The following is a 14360-nucleotide window of genomic DNA, read 5'->3' on the forward strand; positions in this document are numbered from 1 at the left end:
ACCAGATTTTCCTTTTGAAGCCTCGGCCCCCACAATGAGGCCCCTCTTGCATTGGTTGCCCAGCGCGGCCGGCGGCTCAGGAAGTCTTATTGAAGCTGTTTGCTTTCAGCATTGCACATATCATACAGCTTGTATCTATTATAGCCACCGCCGGCCGGCCCTGTCTACTTAATCACGTCTCTGAAACGCTGCTGGTCACCCAATTAGTTACCAGAACTGAATGGATCAGGAACGGTTATTCCCCGAAAATGATGAGATGCTTCTAAGACTCCTTTATATGTATCCATGGTTTTGTCGCTCCAGCCATAAAAAGAACCAGATGTACGATGGAGGGGGGAGTCCGGTTTTCCATTCCTATAGGTTAGCTTTCCCTGGCCTTGATTCTCCTTTGCTTGTTCCTCCACTGAAAGGTGCCCACAACCATTAGCAAACCCATAGATTGTGGTGGAAACATGGACTGTCTATGGGGCTCCGAGCTCTCGCCCAACATTGCGGCTTTTCTCTCCTCTCCCCATTGATGGCCAATTTTTGTGAATGGGTGAATTGGCCATCTCATGTGTATGGGCACCTTATAACGTGTGGCACACTTCTGTATAATGTCCAGCTCCGCTTATACTTTTTACCTTACAAGCTGCAGCTTATGGACTGTCTCCTCAACAGCGACATATCGGGATGTCCCTTTAAGAGTGACCCCCATTGAGGATGCCATTTAGCATAGAGTTTGCAGCAAAAAGATGACTTCTTGGATTTTCTCCAAAGCTGCCATATATTTAGACCCACAACGGGCCAGGACTTGCATCCATAATCCGGTCGCACAACGCCCAGAATACGCTGCTATGAAACTGATGATAAGCGACGTGGACTATGGCTTATACCAAGCAATGTGTTCTAGAAGTGGCAGAAGATCTCCATGAGAGCAAATCCTGAAGCCTCAGATCTCCTGTACCGTGTAAGGAATGCAGGGGAACAAGTCAGATTTCTAAAAATACATCATATTTACACTGGTTATAAAACATACAACATTGTATTCCACCTGAGAAGGAAAGATACAATGTATCACTGATATCAGATGGATCCCATACAGCAGAAAACTACAACTCCTAGCATGCGTGGCGGATAGTGACCCTGTAGTCAGAGGGCATTACAGAGGGAACGATTCTGCATTAGGGTTTTACTGCACAGCGATGATCAATTGCTGGATTCATTTCCAAAGTGAATTTACTAATGGGATTTCCAGAAAGCGTCTAAGTGCCGGGTGAATATTAAGCAAGCCAGCGAGATGATGATGATGATGATGATGATGAAGATGAGAGCTGTAATAGATGCAGAAGTCGAGGAGGATAGATAATGACATGAGCAGAGATTAGGTGGAAACTACTGGAGATAAAAAGACAATGATCTAAGGGCTGTAGGGTGTAAAATGAATTATAAGGCAGCTAAAAGGGAAGTTGGCTCGATGAGGATGGAGTCGAGATTGGGAACAAGTGATGGGGAAGAATTGCTGAATGACTTGGAGGCATCCGGCTGTAAAACATTACAAATCCTAAGGGAGAAATCCACCTCCGTCTCAGTACATGATGTAACTTACAGCGCTGTGTCTCACACTATTATAGCGCCTCTTGTAGAAGCAGCCCCTATACTTTGTGAACCCCAATACTGAAGATATAATCGTGTGGATTCCCCCCTTCTAAGTAGACCTGTGCACCCCTGACATGACTGTTTAGTTTTTTTTGAGGGGTGAAATCCCCATGTAATAAGATCATCCTGTCTTAGAATTTAGCTTTGTGTTGTTACTCTGTTGTTCCTCCTGAAAATTCGTGAATAAATTGACGAGCTAGGAGGGAGTGTCCCTGTATAGTTTCACATTTCTAGGAGGAATAACGGAGGAACGGTACAAAGCAGTGTGATAGGAAAAGATGTTCCAAAATTGTATAAGCATGACATAAAAATGACCAGTTAGGAGCGGTAACGTGTCCTCTGCCCGTGGTCGCGTCACATAGCCCGCTCCAGTGCTGCCGAGCGCTTATGACATCATGTAAGAGTTGTAATGTTCGTTTCTTGCTAAGGTTTTTTTTTTCTTAAAATGAAAAACGAAAATTCAGTACGCTAAATAAAAATTTAGGTTTTTAGAACCGTTTTCTAGTTCGTTAGATGCAGCCTGCAGTGTAAAGAATGAAGGTTTTTATGGTCTGGTTATCATGGAGTCAAAAAATACATATTAGTAAAGGAAAAAATCTAAAATCAGTTCTTCTATACATCTACCCCTTTTTATAACTGTAGTAACCAGAATGAAAACCTCCATTCTTTACACTGCAAGTTGCATCCTAGATGAGAAACTGTGAAAAGCGAATACTGTAACACTTTCCTCTACGACCTTGTTATAAGTGCCGATCGAGGAGCGATTGGATTTGGGTTATTTGCTAAGGCAGCAAATTGAATTGCCATTATTAGCTTTAGTAGGTCATCATTTAATTAGCAGCGTAGTGGCGGTACGCCCAGAGCACGTAGTGGCGGTACACCCAGAGCAGATTACGTTCTTTCATCCCTGTGTCAGTAAATGTGCCGCCCCTGATACCGGGATAGCTCTGCGGTGTGTCATCAGGAGGATGGATGTAGCTAATAACCCGCGTGTATGTGGAAGTGCGATCAGCGGCCTCTGTATACCATGTCCTGAATATCTGCTCCGCTTCTGTTACAGATGACAGCGCCTCCGCCTCCAGCAGTATGGAGGTGACGGATCGCATCGCATCGCTGGAGCAGCGGGTGCAGAGCCAAGAGGATGAGATCCAGCTGCTGAAGTCCGCCCTGGCCGACGTGGTGAGGCGACTCAACGCGTCCGAGGAGCAGCACGCCATGCAAAACCGGAAAGGGCCCACCAAAGGTGCGCTGCGCAGTACATGTTCTGCGCCTAAGTAACCACGCATACATAACCCAGGCAACATGCACCACATGTAGGTTCATATTGGAATGACCACATTGGACTACCCTCGAATCAGCACCATTCCTACAACTCGCAACAAAAGTTTGGGCAAGTGTCAATACGACATGAATACAAAGCTCAGATCCAAGGTAACAAGCCGCGTGTCTGTTTCCACCAGATATGATCGGTTCTTTACCATTGTCAGTGAATCCAGCTGATGGCTGCGCACGGCACAGTTACAAGCCTCAATGCTTCTACGCTCGGTTTGCTGTCAGTGAAGAGAATCCTTCCTGGTCGTGTCTGATGCAGATGCCGCGGCTCTTTACAAGATGGAAATCTCGCTCACTATAAGGCTGAGTTCACACGATGCGTATTTAATGCGTTTCCGCGGCGTTTTTGCAGTTGTGTAAACGCCGCAGAAACGCAATAAAAACGCATGGTAGAAGGGCAGCAATGTTCCCCAATTGAAATCCGCATGCGCTGTGCCCATGATGCGGATTTTTCCGCAGTGTAAACGCTGCGCTCAAAAATCCGCAGGATGTCAATTAATTTTGCGTAAACGCGGCGTTTTCGCCGCCATTGACTTGCATTAGAACGCGCCAATTCCGCAAGACTGCATCTGTACTTGCGCTATTGGCGCGTTCTAATGTGCGGATGGTACCCGAGTGTGGAGAAGAGGAGAGTCTCATCCACACCCAGGTACCATTAAAAAAGCTGTAAAACAAGAATAAAATAAAAAATATATATATATACTTACCATCTGTCGGCCCGCGCAACACTCCTGCTTGGTTCCCGGCACTTGCAGAGAGTTGAAGGACCTGCGCTGACGTCAGAGTCATGTGACGGGTCACGTGACGCTGACGTCGGCAGGTCTTTCAATTCAAAGTTGCCGGGAGAACGGAGTGTAAAGCAGGACAGCGCAGGCCATCAGAGGTAAGTATATACACTCTCTCGGGTCACACTATATAAATCCATGCTGTTTGCATGGATTTATATAGTGTGAGCTAGTTGTCAAGCACTTTCCAAGTGATGCTAAAATCGCCTGGAAAGCGCTTGTCAATCCACATGCGGAAACGCATGTGAATCCGCATGTATTCCGCAGGAAAAACGCATGCACTATCTGCATGCGTTTTTTCTGCCAGGGAGATGCAGAAATGATGCAGAAATTTTCTGCTTCATTTCTGCATCGTGTGCACATAGCCTTAGAGTATATTCCCACTGTGGGTTAAACAAAGTCCTAATGTATAAACACCAAAAACGCTAATATCCCAATCACCAGTGGATTGGTATATAACGTAAAAATGCCAACTCAAACAATAGGAACAAAAAGGAGAAAGAACAGAGTATAAGTGGCATAAAAAGGTCACATTTTATTTGTTACAATATAATAATAATAGAGACATATAAGAGGCCACATAAAACTAATATATTGGCAGCAAATCCTACACAGTCTTACCTAAAGTAGGTCAAATAAACTGGAACACCGCAGAGTAAGGATGATAGCAGGGGAAAGCCTCAACGAGCGTTTCGCTAGGGGTAACACTGCTTTCTCAAGAGGCTGGTCAGTGAATGATCTTTACATTTTTCCAATGTCAAACTACAGGTGCAAGACGGAGCAATGACACACTGTAAAGCCCCTCTTACACACACACACAAAAAAAAATAATATATACACACACATACATACATACATACATACATACATACATACATACACACACACACACACACACACACACACACACACACACACACACACACACACACACACACACACACACACACACACACACACACACACACACACACACACAGACACACACACACAGACACACACACACACACACACACACACACATATATATATATATATATATATATATATATATACACACACACACACACACACACACACACACACACACACACACACACACACACACACACACACACACACGTCGGCAGAGCGATCGCTTAGTTCACAGTTCTGTCTCCCATCACCTCTGTACATAGGAACGCTCGGCTCTGCAGCACCCTCCTCTGTTCTCCACGTGAGCCGCTGCCAGATTCCTCTGGTGGTGACTAGTGATGAGCGAGCATGTTCTGTTAACCCTTTCAGCGAGCAGGCATTCCTTACATGTATTAAAGCTGTCAAACAGTCACAAATCATGAGCACAGAGTGACTCAAACATAACACCCGAGCATGCTCGTAAATCTCGAGTAACGAGCATGCTCATTCATCACTAGTGGTGACTTATTTCCTTGGAAAACAAAAGGATTGACCTCTGAAATCCTACAGGCCGGACCCTTCCCATCCCGACAACATCCGTCGGGGAGAATCGGGAGGCCTTCATACATAAGACTGTCGGGTTCGGTCCTTTTTAGTCTAATGTGTATGGGGCCTTAAGACCTGCACCTTTGTCACTTGATCGCGGGATGCAACATTAAGGTTGTGCTACTCTCATCGCTCGCGGGCTATCAAATTTACCCATGGACCTAATCTTAAATATTTATATTTGGGGAATTTTGCTTGTGATGTCATTTATCTATATTGCGTGAGTCAGAGATGGGACCGTCTGTATCTCCGGTGACCTGGATCATCATTGATTTCATAGTCAACCAGATCAGAATGATTGTCATGTAATACTGCATGTATGGCTGGCTGCAGCTTCTTCACAGTGACAGCTGCTTCTGACTTTTCAGTAGCCCTTTCCCCTTATTTTCCTCCCTCCACTTATTTTCCACCTATTTTTAGAAAAAGACTCTCATCTAGCCAAATCAGTTCTCATACTTTGCACTGACGAGGGCCAACAGCCCGAAACACCGTGTCTGCAAATTGAGATTCTGTTTTGGCTTTTATCCTAAGTCATATTGCACGACTCGTTAAAGCGTTGATTGTGACTTGTAGGATTGCTGCTTCCAATAGGTGGCGCTATAGAGTTCAAGTTCTCATTTTCTCTAAAGAGACAATTTGCATAGAAAAACCTTGTAATCCCAGGCACAGATCCAAGGGCCGTTCTCTCTCGGGAGCCCCTTTTACATGGATAGGAGACTAGTAACTAATTATCGGGGTGTCCTATGATGAGCCAGGGTGTACATTGGTTTTACGAGCATCTCGTGGGGTCCTTATAGAAGGTTTCCGCAGGCGTCGGGCTCAGCAGAAAGGAGGTAATAGGATGGAGAAATAACAAGGAAGCCTCACGGCTCGTAAATCCTTATGTGGTCTACAGATGACGTCTGCTGGCAGCGCCTCATTGTAGCCTCCATCTCCAACCTGCGGCTGCTGCACAATCATGTCATACTGCAGCCCCTGATGGCGGCATTCTGGCAGCTGTAATTTTGCAGCAGCTGTAAAGTAGCAGTTTGTGATTGGAAATTGCTGCTTTTAAGGGTCTGACTTGGACTTATAGGATAAGGGAGTATGCAGTGATAGGACTGGAAATGTAATCACATCGGACACAGAATACACTATTATCTCTCTTTATCTACGTCCTCACTGACTCCGGCTGAGAATTTCCATGCCAAGGGGTGATGCAGCGACTGTACTTTGTGACCTGTAATGCCTGTTTAAAGGGTCAGACACTGATTTACCGGGTAGCTACTTCCATTAGGTGTCACTAGTGAGTTAGCTTTCTTGCTCATTTGCATAGCTTTTTTACCCCAGGGGCATTACCTGGTGTATAAGACTTTCCTGCACCAGCCGGCAGTAACCTCAAGGAATCATATAGGTTCTAATGTAGAGGAGGAGGATGGGCGTCAAGACTTATTGAACCGTTGAGTCCCACCCTCTAATATAAAATCCCCTTTTAAACCCATAGATCAATCTATACATAAGAGGTCAGATAGTGACCGACATTGCAGCCCTGCAAGTTCAGGTAAGACCTAACCCCGTGTGTAGGGTGGTACACGCTTTTAACCCAATTTGCTCTTTATAGTTGGCATCTGCTTTATTTCAGCCCCAGAATTGGTCTTGTATCTCCATTATCGTTATCCAAAAATTACAAGCCTGCAGGATAGGGCGTGGCCTGGGCCTCTGCGGCCTCGGCGTGGCCTGGGCCTCTGCGGCCTCGGCGTGGCCTGGGCCTCTGCGGCCTCGGCGTGGCCTGGGCCTCTGCGGCCTCGGCGTGGCCTGGGCCTCTGCGGCCTCGGCGTGGCCTGGGCCTCTGCGGCCTCGGCGTGGCCTGGGCCTCTGCGGCCTCGGCGTGGCCTGGGCCTCTGCGGCCTCGGCGTGGCCTGGGCCTCTGCGGCCTCGGCGTGGCCTGGGCCTCTGCGGCCTCGGCGTGGCCTGGGCCTCTGCGGCCTCGGCGTGGCCTGGGCCTCTGCGGCCTCGGCGTGGCCTGGGCCTCTGCGGCCTCGGCGTGGCCTGGGCCTTTGTATACTGAGTGATACATTGTATCAGACGATGAGGACCAGACAGATGTGCAACAGTGTTGGATCTCTACTTGTTTACAGCCTTTTAGATACAGATACATTTGATCGAATTCACGAATTCAGTTGTCAGCAAGCAGAGATCCTGAAAACATTGACAAATAAGGGCTGGTAGAACATTGCAATTATTAAAGGGACATTATCACCTTGCAGTTCGGCCATGTTTGATTGCATCGGGCCGATTGCTGCACATAGAGATGAGCAAAAATATCTGCAGGAGCCTGGTCAGGTGTCTAATTCTCTGTGGCAGCCGGATCAGCATCCAGCGACCTTCCTCGGCCAACAATCGAATGCCGGCACCTCTGGTAGTTACAATCCACCACAACCTCATGATATATTGTGAGGCCTTTAAAACGCCGGCAGTGCCCAAGATGCCTGCTTTCAAATGCCGTCCAAGGAAGGTCGCAGTGCCCTTGTCCCGGATGCCATTGTGCAGGAAAAATATTTTTCGGATCGCAGAGGGCGGCCTGCGTCAATCATAAAGTGATGGAATAGTCACAGAAGCCCTCCGGTGCGGCATGGCGTCCTGCATGGCAGAGTGTATTAGGTGGGATATAACATTTATACTGCATCCGGCCCTGGTGGTGTGGGGTGGATAGAAAGGTAATTCTGTATGTGCGTGTCATCCATTGCAATGCCTTATTGTTTAAAGGGGTATTCCTACCTTGAACATCTATGGCACATCCTCAGTGTATGCTATTGTGTGATAGATGCATAGATAGACTCATCAGGTGAACATGGTATGTGCTGTGGATATGCAATAAATGCATTAGGTGGGAATAGCCCTTTAATCCAGTCTAGCCCTGATCACGTTATAAGTGTCGTCATCTATACAATGCATTGCAAGAGGTTTGGTAGTGCTCTAATACCGGGGCCAGAAATCTGCATCACGTCAGCTGCTGTGAAACTACAACTCCCAGCATGCTCGGACAGTTTGCAGCTGGAGTGGCGCAGGTTGCTGATCCGATGTGTTGTGACCCGGCATTCAGCAGTGTTCACACTGGTAAGAAAATGAGGTGAAATTCAGTCAATTTACTGGCTGCTAACCAGCCTTTCCCTTGGTGAACCTGCTCTTATATTTTAGGAAATTGCACTATAAGCGATTTCTCTAATGTTATTCCATCAGGGGAAGGACATTGGCACATGGAGGGGATTTCATTTTCTTGGACCTGTTGGGGTGACTAATGCTTGTTCCCCCATAGACACTCATCATTCTGGCTTTGTCGGTGTGAACGCGGCCTCATCAGTTTCCATATATTACCATAAATCACTAAATTGCAGTTTTCACATGTTTTTCAATAACAGACTTTATTAACCGAGCATGCCATTGTGAGGAAACTGTGGAAACCGCATGTAATAAACTAATGCTGCCTCTCTCCCCGCAGTCCGACACTTGGTGCAGCCGTTACCCCTGAGAACGACTGTTAACAATGACACCATCTTACCAAAGAAACCAAGTACTTCTCTCCCATCACCTTCCGGGGCCAGGAAAGATATTGTTCTTCAAGGATCCAAAAGGTGAGAGCGGTCTCCGCGTACGGCCCGGGCTTTATCAGAATAGTAGACATTGGGGGGTGCATAGTCAGCTCGATCAATCTTCTCTTATGGACATGCAGGCAGACTGCTCTGTCAGAAAGGGGCGCTCCTGAGCCGTTCTGGTGGTGCCACTAATTGGGAGATAGATAAAGGACATACAGGCAGCAGTTTTGAAGATGTGGGTTACGCCAGCCCTGAACTCTGCTCCTCTCACTACACCCCGGTGACGGTGGTATTTTAGATGATTACATTCTGGCTACCAAGAGCCACCAGTAGGGGGAGCTCACTGCACACAGATCTAGTACAGCTGTATGAATCCCCTTGCATTGAGCTTCCTCTAGTGGCTGCTATAGGAAGTCAGATTTTGTTTTTATATATGTGGTGATTACACTTTTTTAAAAAACTTTCCCTGAAATGAAGAGGCAGAAGAGTTCAGCAGATACTGAAAATGTAAATTATGCAGATTTCAGACTTGTAGACATCCCTTCTTAATACTCGAAGTGTTTGCGTGCAGTCACATGAACGCTCTCCTGGGGTTTATCTCCGCTAGTGTGACGTTCACCGTACTCAGGACAGGTAGCTGTCTATTCCTCCTCTCTGTCCTATAGGACGTCACATGCCTCCTATCTTCTCTGCTCCCCCCCCCCCCCCGTCTCTCCTCCATTCCTCTTTCAGGAGTATTGTGTTTCACATGCTGGGCAGCAGTGTCCAGTGAGTAGGGGGGACAACAGAGCAATGAGCCATGTGAGAGGGATTACAGCACTGCCACAGCTATAAATAAAGGCAGTGTCTGTGAGAGGGGAAAGGGAATATGGGAACTGTAGTACTTCCGAGTAATGTCACCCGCAGCCATAAAACAAAGGTGCTGCACTTTTATGTATTTTTACAAATCCAGAAAACCGCTTTACCTCCATGTCTGTGTGAAAGGACAAAGGGAATTGAGCTGCCATCGGTGTCTGTGCGTTTACCCCTATTCCAGGCTAATGACTGACAATATAATCTGCGTGTCGTCTGTTGTCTGTCCTCTCACCCACGTACACTCACTCTCTGCTTCTTTCCTGCTTCATTCTGGCTGTAGCAAGTCTGTCCGTCTCATGAATTCATGTAAAATAACTAAAACCACCACCAGGTAAATACTTCTTACTTTTTATTTTGTTGTAAGAAATGTACAGAAAGACATAAATCATAAAAAAAGAACAAGAATCCGAAGGACGGACGTTTTCCTCACATTTCAGATCCTGTAGTAACTTCAGACCTCGTCTTTTTCTTTCTGATTCTCTTGTATTCTGCTTTTGTTGTCTTTGCTACGTGTAAACTTTTTTTTATTGTGCGTTTCTTCTGTTTCGTTCCATTTGTAGATGACGTCTTCTACGTATTACTATTAGGCTTGTGTCGAGGGCATGCGCAGGTCTGCTGGATGTCACTGGAAGCAGTCAACAAGCCTGTCGTCACACACCCCCGTAATAGCTCAGCTCCTATAATGCAGGGGGACTGGTTACCAGATAGTTGTACAGTCTCTGTCCTGCTTGGGATTCAGAGCATGCTCTACAGGCACTCAACAAGCAAGGATGCCTGCAGAACTGTGAATACAGCTCTGGGGCATAATGCATACACATGCGTAAACCTTTTTTGTAGCGGAGCCATTTATTATTATCTTTTTTTCTTCTAGTAATGTCAAAAGAACGAACTCTACCGAGCGCATCTCTCCCGGCGGCCGAAGAGAGAGTGGCGGGGACGCCAAGGGCAGCAGGATCCGCGCTGGATCCACCAGCAGCTCGTCCAGCGGCAAAAAGAACAGCGAGAGGTAGGCGACGACGCCATTACTTCCTGCTCGTTACACCGCGGTTATTTTACGCCACCCCAGAAGTCACCAATAAATGGATAACAGCAGGCAGAGACTGAGGTTGTTGGAAAATTGTAGAACTTTTCATTATACAGAAAGTTTCATCGGTTTTGTAAAATCTCCTTTTTCTTATTTTGATGCTGTTATTTGCAGAGGATCCAGCAGGAAGGAGAAGTGCAGGATCTGATTATACATATTCACTACCATTTACATCCACATTTTTATTTTACTAAAAAAAACAAAAACTGCATTTCTAATTCCGGCTCTAATGACATAATTCGATATTTTATAACCTGGATGACTCCAGCTGTAAAAGGAAAAAAAAAAAAAGCATGAAATGTTTGTTAGGAAGTTTTGAGGAGCCATAAAATGTATTTTTAGTCTGGAAATCTCCCTCCTTCTCGCAGAACTTCCTGTGAACTTCTTTGTATTTGACTTTGAAATAACTTCACTTTGTGTCCCGGCCTCATCCTGATCACAGACACATGTATGTCATGTAATCAGGAAGCCAGTTATTTGCATGGTTGTGAAGTGGTGGCCGCTGGTACGGACGTCCCCTCCTGTGTGATAAGTGAGACTGCGTGCATGTACACAGGGACTCCATCAGCAGAATAGTGAGTGCAGCTCTGGGGTATAATACAGGATGTAACTCAGGATCAGTAATGTAATGTATGTACACAGTGACTGCATCAGCAGAATAGTGAGTGCAGCTCTGGAGTATAATACAGGATGTAACTCAGGATCAGTAATGTAATGTATGTACACAGTGACTGCACCAGCAGAATAGTGAGTGCAGCTCTGGCGTATAATACAGGATGTAACTCAGGATCAGTAATGTAATGTATGTACACAATGACTCCGCCAGCAGAATAGTGAGTGCAGCTCTGGAGTATAATACAGGATGTAACTCAGGATCAGTAATGTGATGTATGTACACAGTGACTGCACCAGCAGAATAGTGAGTGCAGCTCTGGAGTATAATACAAGATGTAACTCTGGTTCAGTACAGGATCAGTAATGTAATGTATGTACACAGTGACTCCACCAGCAGAATAGGGAGTGCAGCTCTGGAGTATAATACAAGATGTAACTCTGGTTCAGTACAGGGCAAGCAGCTGATTTGCTGTAGCTGCCTTTCTTATTGTCCATCCTCTACATTACACATGACTGGAGGGATGTAAGGGTTATGGCCTCTTGCTCCCGTCCTCTGCACATTATGGTTGCACTGAAGCTGCCCCCTCTAGTAGATGAGAGTCGGCCATTGTCTTGGAGATGCATCAGAACATATTTGTTTCTGAATTCTCCGGGTGAGCGGGCAGCTCCTGGGCGGTTGGCATGTGCCGCACCTTATCTTGTCATATCCTCTTTCCTTGCTCATGGAGAGGAGTTAGTGATGTGAGTGATTTTCTTGTTCTCGTTCATGGAGCAGTCGTGGTGTTCAGCCCAGAAATGTGCTGCTCACTTCTGTAACTCACAAATTACCTAATGTTCTGCACTGGCCAAACCGGCACACGGGCTCCGCTCGCCGCGTCAGGGGAGCACAAGGCGCCAGAGCTTAGATACGTGTAGCCGAGCACTTGTGTAGTGAGAAGTTCTGCAGCTTTCTAGTGTTTAATGTTCCATATTCCAGATCTCTGATTGCTGTCAGTGAATGGCGCCATCCTCTCCCACATTATAGCTGAAGTTCTGCTGCAATGAACATGGCGTCCACTTCTCTGAATTATTCATACCATTCTTTATTTTTTTTTTAGCAAACCCAAGGAGCCGATATTCAGCGCCGGTGAGTCGGATCCTCCTATCGTCTGTGATTGTCATGATGTTGGTGGCTTATGAGACCCATGTTGTCCCCATGCAGTACTCTCTCCTGACCTCTAGTAGGCGCTCTTTCCAGCAGTATAACATGGTGCTATATCTAATGGACTATATGGTATGTGCTTCGCTTTGTTTTGCAGGACACAGAGTTTTGTATTTTGCAGGGAGGTAATAGAAGGATCTCATTTCATATTTGACTTTGGTTTCAGAGGGCAAAAATATATATTATTGTGAGGATCTAAGAGCGCAGAGATCAGGGGTCGTTAGAAGCAAGTGAGGCCGGATACAGACGGAAAGATGTCTGCCTATAATGGGCCCCGGTGGCGATGTCGCCGTGTGATTGGTAATCTGATCGCTCGGTCCCCGCTTATTGTTGGCAGCACGTCACCTGTTTGTACCGGGAGGTGTGCTGCCGACAGAGTTATAGGCTGCATAAAATATACCCACTGAGCCGACACGTCAGCATTTTGCATGTTTAGGGCGCGACTACATGCCATGGCCAGCCGCACGGTCCAAGCTCTTCCCACCATTAGCAATCTAGAGGGTGCACTATTTTTCCATAATCGTTCGCCCCTTGGCTTGCTGTGGGTGGGCAGCGCTTCGGCAATAGTGTGTGACCGCTCCCTTACACGGGTCGATGTGTTCTGACTGCAGCGATGACGTTACGTCGACAGCGCACATCACCGCTGCAGCCAGTCAATGCACTCTTGTCTCATGACATATCTATTTTTGCAGCGCCGCTGAGCTCAGTGATTGATTGCAGCAGGGGCGTCACGTCAACAGGGCACATCACCGCTGCAACCAATCACTGAGCTCAACAGCTTGTGCCATCTAGTTTTTTTGCAGGGCCATTGAGTTGAGAGATTGGCAAATTTTTCTGCAGCCATGAAGTTAGTTGTACAGCGCAAATCAGCGCTGCAGAAAAATTTGCGTCCAGAGCAATGGAGGAGAGCAGGATCTGGGCTGACGGAGGCCGATTTGAGGACCAATTTTTGTCAAAGTGGAAAACCCCTTTAAGGATGATCTATCTAGTCTGATCAGTGGAGGACCACCTGCCGAGATCTCTGCCTACGGCATTAACCGTGTCTGTTTCTCAGGTAGTGGGTGGCTGCGTGGTCACGTCTGTGGTGGGAGATGACCACAAGGCTGTGTCCACCATGGAGAATACACACAGGAGCTTGAAGACCTCCGTCCTATTGATGCATAGTATTGGGTCCATTCTGGAAGCTAGGGGGCGCTAGTGAGGTGTGACTGTGCTGCCTTAAACACTTCTTTACCTCAACTTCTGTTTCTGTCTCTGTAATCACAAGGGAAGCGGCGGGTGACCCACTGTAAAGGTAGGACCCTGGCACCAGACCCCACAAGCTCTCTGAGCAGCACGCTTGCCAAGTGGCTGGAAGGTTCAGTGTCGCCCTGCGCACCCCAACGCCAGACATGGAGGCCGAGTGATGACCGTCTCCCTCCCGTCTCTCGCACCACGCCTGCAGTGCAGGAAATCATTTTGCAGCCCCTTCCCAGTGATATTCTCTTATTGGGTGCCGGCACTTAACTCATACATGGGCTGCATTCTGCAAAATGGTTTCCTCCAGTGCTGAAATCTAAATTATTTTTATTTTTTTTTCTATACACTGCATAATCTTGGCAAGCGAGAAGCGGTGTCTGCACAGGGACTTGTATGTTTGTGCGGTATACACTGACTGTGCATAGTGCCATCACCCCCTAAATGTAGCTGCGCCTCCCCCTGCCTACCTGTAGTTTTTATTAGTGCCTTTATTTGCTTTGCTTATTGCACCGTTTTTGTATTTTGTTTTTACTGTAGTG

General features: G+C 46.8%; 1 protein-coding gene across 8 annotated transcripts in view; it reads left to right on the top strand.

Annotated features, from left to right (window-relative positions):
* Positions 1–14360, top strand: part of EML1 (EMAP like 1) — a 102372-nt gene that overhangs the window by 68792 nt on the left and 19220 nt on the right. For 4 of the 8 annotated variants that reach the window (XM_073638420.1, XM_073638418.1, XM_073638423.1 and 1 more), the window contains exons 2-7: positions 2699–2881; positions 8734–8866; positions 9963–10013; positions 10554–10688; positions 12479–12507; positions 13850–13876. In XM_073638420.1, coding sequence (XP_073494521.1) covers positions 2699–2881; positions 8734–8866; positions 9963–10013; positions 10554–10688; positions 12479–12507; positions 13850–13876 — 558 coding nt within the window. Of the gene's footprint in view, positions 1–2698; positions 2882–6743; positions 6796–8733; positions 8867–9962; positions 10014–10553; positions 10689–12478; positions 12508–13849; positions 13877–14360 lie in introns of those variants that run through there. The other 4 variants (XM_073638425.1, XM_073638419.1, XM_073638421.1 and 1 more) reach the window with 4 other exon arrangements.

This window comes from Phyllobates terribilis, unplaced genomic scaffold (assembly GCF_046119375.1).
Source record: "Phyllobates terribilis strain yellow unplaced genomic scaffold, ASM4611937v1 Scaffold_7__3_contigs__length_470593459, whole genome shotgun sequence".
Taxonomy (NCBI): Eukaryota; Metazoa; Chordata; class Amphibia; order Anura; family Dendrobatidae; genus Phyllobates; species Phyllobates terribilis.